The sequence below is a fragment of the Gavialis gangeticus genome, unplaced genomic scaffold, assembly GCF_001723915.1.
Source record: "Gavialis gangeticus isolate Ggan-Ray unplaced genomic scaffold, GavGan_comp1, whole genome shotgun sequence".
NCBI lineage: Eukaryota > Metazoa > Chordata > Crocodylia > Gavialidae > Gavialis > Gavialis gangeticus.
This window is the reverse complement of record NW_017729025.1, coordinates 25,167,179-25,171,622: the sequence shown is the minus strand read 5'-3', so window position 1 is coordinate 25,171,622 and position 4,444 is coordinate 25,167,179. Positions and strand designations below refer to the sequence as shown.

At 45.3% G+C, this 4,444-nt stretch overlaps 1 protein-coding gene across 1 annotated transcript in view; it reads left to right on the top strand.

Moving 5' to 3' along the window:
• Nucleotides 1–2,115: 2,115 nt before the first annotated feature.
• The window catches only part of AMN (amnion associated transmembrane protein), a 64,142-nt gene continuing 61,813 nt past the window's right edge, over nucleotides 2,116–4,444 (top strand). Inside the window, exon 1 of the mRNA XM_019518531.1 lies at nucleotides 2,116–2,220. Coding sequence (XP_019374076.1) covers nucleotides 2,178–2,220 — 43 coding nt within the window. The 5' untranslated portion in view covers nucleotides 2,116–2,177. The remainder of the gene's footprint in view (nucleotides 2,221–4,444) is intronic.

Here is a 4,444-nt window from a genome sequence, read left to right as displayed (position 1 = left end):
AAAGGAGGGAGAGGGAGACTGGAATGGACTGCACCAGGGCCAGTCTGGGTGCACATACACCCTTGTGCAGATGAGTGGGAGTGTGTGGGCCAAATTATACCTATGATCTTCCCCACACCCTGATGCCACAGCTAGACATATGGATTCACACCCTGACATGGATTAGTGTGGACCCCCAGGTGGCCTAAACATACCTCACACCCACAGCTAGACATACTGACTTCCTTTACCCCTTACCCTGCACAGACTGAAGCAAGTTTTGGTAAAAAGATTTATGCACCAGTGTATGGTCTGACACGGACCTCCTGCACCTAGAGCTGGATACACTGATACTTTTCCTGGCACAGAACTACATCCTAGCTTTAGCTGGACATGCAGGCCTGCTCTGGCACAGGCCTCTCCCCACCCGCAGCCAGGCTTGGTGACAAGTACTGTACCACAGGCTTTCTCTATATACAATTAGGCATGCTGACATTTCTCCTGAGGCAGACATACCCTTCTGCCTACAGCTGAAATGGATTTTCCCCACCTGTAAGCGGAAACACCTACTCACCCTGACACAAACCTCCCACCACCCACAACTGGACACGCAGATGCTCACCCATACAAAGTACCCATACAAAGTACCTATTTCCACCCCCAGCCGGACACAGGCACTCCTTCTTCCACAAACTTCCCCCACCCACAGCTGGTTCACCGAGGGCCCTGCTACATGTTCCAGTTAAAACTGGCTAGAAACCAGCTATAGATTTATTACACGTTTTCAAGCACTAACTATAGCAGGTTGGCTTTTTTATATCTGGACAGTCATTTTTATCATGTGATAATTACTTTGCATGTATGGCTGGTCGAAATTGATTGCGTGATTAACTGGTTAATTGCGTGATGATTACTTTGCACTAATAGCCAGTCTATATTTATTGTGTGTTTAGCCAGCTTATTGTGTTATATATGTAACATGTAGCAGGGGCCTGAGGATAAACCCTGACACAGATGGTTTTCCCTTCCCCAACAGATATGCCGTCTGTCCTGCATACCCACAAACTGACAGAAGTCCTCTACCACTGCCTTCCTGTCATAGACCCACTGACAGAGACACTTGGACTGTCCTCTGCACACCCTCCTGCAGTCCCAATACCATACCCTTGTCAACAGTTCAGTACAACTACACACCAACTGAAGATCTCCAGGCACATACAGGACACTCTGCACATACTTTACTGCAGACACTTGATTGTACATATCTTACAACAGACATGGGCACGGATGCACATCCACACCCCTTGTGATAGACCCTTGCTCCTAGCTAGAGGAAGACCAAGTGTGAGAGGGGAAGTCCTTTGGGAAGTGGGTGGTGACTGGCAAAGCTGGGAGTGTAGATGCAGGAGAAATAGAGAAGGAAATGTGTCAGGAAGTTTCCTGCCATCTTTCTGGCAGTGTATGTGCTTTTTGCCTTCTAGTGGATTCAGAGAGACACAGCTTGCTCTGAGAACACATTTTCCTTCCTCCCAGCCTCCATTTGCTCACATTGCTGCTTCTGCCCACCTTTGACCCCCGACAGTTTCCACAGCGACTGCGCTAGGATAGAGCCTCCACTGCACTCTCCAGATAATGAGCAAATCAGCTGGTGTCCAAAGTACAATAACCGATCATTTCTGCGAGCTGCTTTCTTCCAAGCAAGCTAATTGAAAATGCATTGACACTATTATTACTAATTATAAGATAACAAGCATTTTGAAGTGGAGACTAGCAGGCAATAATAATGCTTAACACTTATGTGGTGCCTTAGTTCTTCAAAGCTCTTTGTGGACAAGCCCTATGCACGCACCCCCAAATCAGTTGAGCAAATGCAGGTGGGGAAACTGAGGCCCAGAGGGAGAAAATGCCATGTATGGTGAGTCAGGGCAGCATGGAGAAGAGAATGTGGGTGTCTTGGCTTCCTGTCCCCTACTACTGCAGGTAAAAAGAAATAACCATAAGAAAATCAGTGAGTTCAGACCAGAAGTTGGGCAAAACCAGTCTGCTTAATGGCAATCCCCTGGTTGAAGTGTTTATCATCTGCTCCCCATTCTTCTGTTCCCTTGCAGACACTCAAGTACAGGAGCCATCATGTGATACTTGCCAGTCTAAAGTTCATTTAAGGGCTGGAAAGGAAAGTGCAAGCAGCAGGCTGCAAAATGAAGAGTCTCTCTTTTCTGCTCCTTTCCTCACAGTTCCTCGGTAAGTAGCAACAGGGATCGTCTATGAGTGAGGGCAAAATGGCTTTCTCTGCTTCCAGCTTCAGGCAATAGCATGGAAGGGAGCTGCAGACTCAGTGGTTTGTGATGAATTTATAACACGACGGGAGAAACTAATTTTGAAATGGACAAAGAGCGAGATTGCGCTGTGATTTGCATATCATGTTCACTGTGGCTCTGTTGCTGGGGTGTCTCTGCTCTTTTTTAAAGCCTGTAGCAATCACCGAAGCAGCCATCTTATGTTGAACATGCATGTATCTTTTAATATTTGAAACCCATGATTCCTCTGCAGAAAGGGTGATTCCATAGTACAGTGGTGTTTATGCTTGTGCAAAAAGGGCCTTTCTGCCACAATGATGGCCACTCTGTTCAAGTCAGGGATTGCACAAGCTAAGGTTGCAATTGCTGGAGTAACTTGGCTGTATTGTACTACTTGGGACCAGATCCTCTAGAGCCCAATTCTGTTGAAGCCAAGCTAGGTTCTACTGATTTGCACAGGGTGGGGATAGAGGTATGGATGTACACTATGCACTATACATTATACAACATGTGTTAACCCCCAGAGAAGATTTGAAAGTAACACATACATGCAGTGGGACCAAGTTACACTTTCTGCTGGAGCCTGTATTTCTCATTTCCTGATATCGGGATTTAAAGTATGCAATACTCTTAGCGCATTAAGAAGTGCGCCTCTTATTTTCATGTAGTTTCCTAGCTTGTGTTCTTTATTAAAGAAAAAGATGGGCGACCTGTGTCTAAGTTGAGGCTCCAATTCAGCAAGATCCTTACTCGCATGCCTTACATTAAGCATGTAAGTATTCTCCTTTATAGCAGGGCCCCTTCACACAACCCTGGAAGTGACAAGGCTCTTTAAAGAGGGCATAAAGATTTTCCCAGCTTAAGGGCCTTGGATGCACCAGAATGATGATAAAGGGCCTTATTGAAACCAATCCAAGTCCAATTTTCAATGTTTCAACAAGGTGAAAGTCAAGTATGTCTAAGTTCCTTGCTGAATCGAGACTTTGAAGCCCTCGTCAGAGAGCAGGGCCATGTTGGGATGAAAATTCCTGCTTTTCTGAAGAGGGATGATGTCTCAGCATGGCTCCTGCTGTCAGGTGACTAGGCACCGACTGTCTGGGCTCATGCGGCACCAGCAGATCTGGTGGCAGGTACATGTCCAAAAACAGAATCTTTTTTTAAAGAAACAGAAGTGTGAAATTTATAGGAAGAAGCAGCCATTATGTACAGAGCCTACAACCAGCTCCATTTAAATCCCTAATAAAAAAGGACTGATGTGTCAAGATGTGTAGCCAGTAAGTTGATGGTACACTTACCCCAGAGACTCCCTCTCTGGACTGTCCCCTCTGGTGTTTCACTCTGATTAACTGACACCTGATAATGCTGTATCTGCCTTGGCTGTGTTATCATTTTTTGCTCATGTTAAAAATGTGCCTTTTTTACCCCCTTTGTCTGGATGCAGCCAGATGCAATGAATTGGAGAACTGCTGGCTGAGGTAGGCAGTGAGAAGGTGCAGCTCTGTTATAAAGGGGATTATTAGGTGCTGATAAGAGCTCAGCAGACCTGACTTAGCATGCACAATATGTCTTCTCCCCATAATTTATAGCATTCATGTTTAACACATGCACCCCTCAACTGTCACTCAGTGGCAGAATCCACTTCAGCCTTTAGTGGAGGAGAGGAATGATATTTTAACTGTGAAGATAATGCATTTTGTTTTTTCTTTCCTGTAGCTCACGTGACTGAAGATATTTTACTCAGGCTGCTGAGTAACATTCATCTTCAGAAAGTTTCATTTCCCAAGACCAAGCCTGGGAAATGTCAGCCCCAACAGTAAATATTTTAGAAAATACTGTTCAAGAATAGAGGGTTAGAATGGAAACTATTTTGCAACCTTAACTATGTCAGATATTCCCATGGATTCATGCTAGCTACTGGAGTCAGGTTAAAAAGTATGGTTATGGGTTCAGGAAGGAGGGGGATACAGTTGTGAATTTAAACTATCTCTTCTCAACTCAGTCTTTCAGTTAAGAAAAGACAGAGAGAGGGGGACCTAGGCATGCTGCTACTCTAATGCCCATTCTGGCTGACTCGTTCAGGTACACTGATGGTCCATCGGAGCCATTTTTTGCAGTCTGGTGCCTGTCTACAACAGAGAAATTTAGGGGAAGGGCTGAAATGAGGGCTG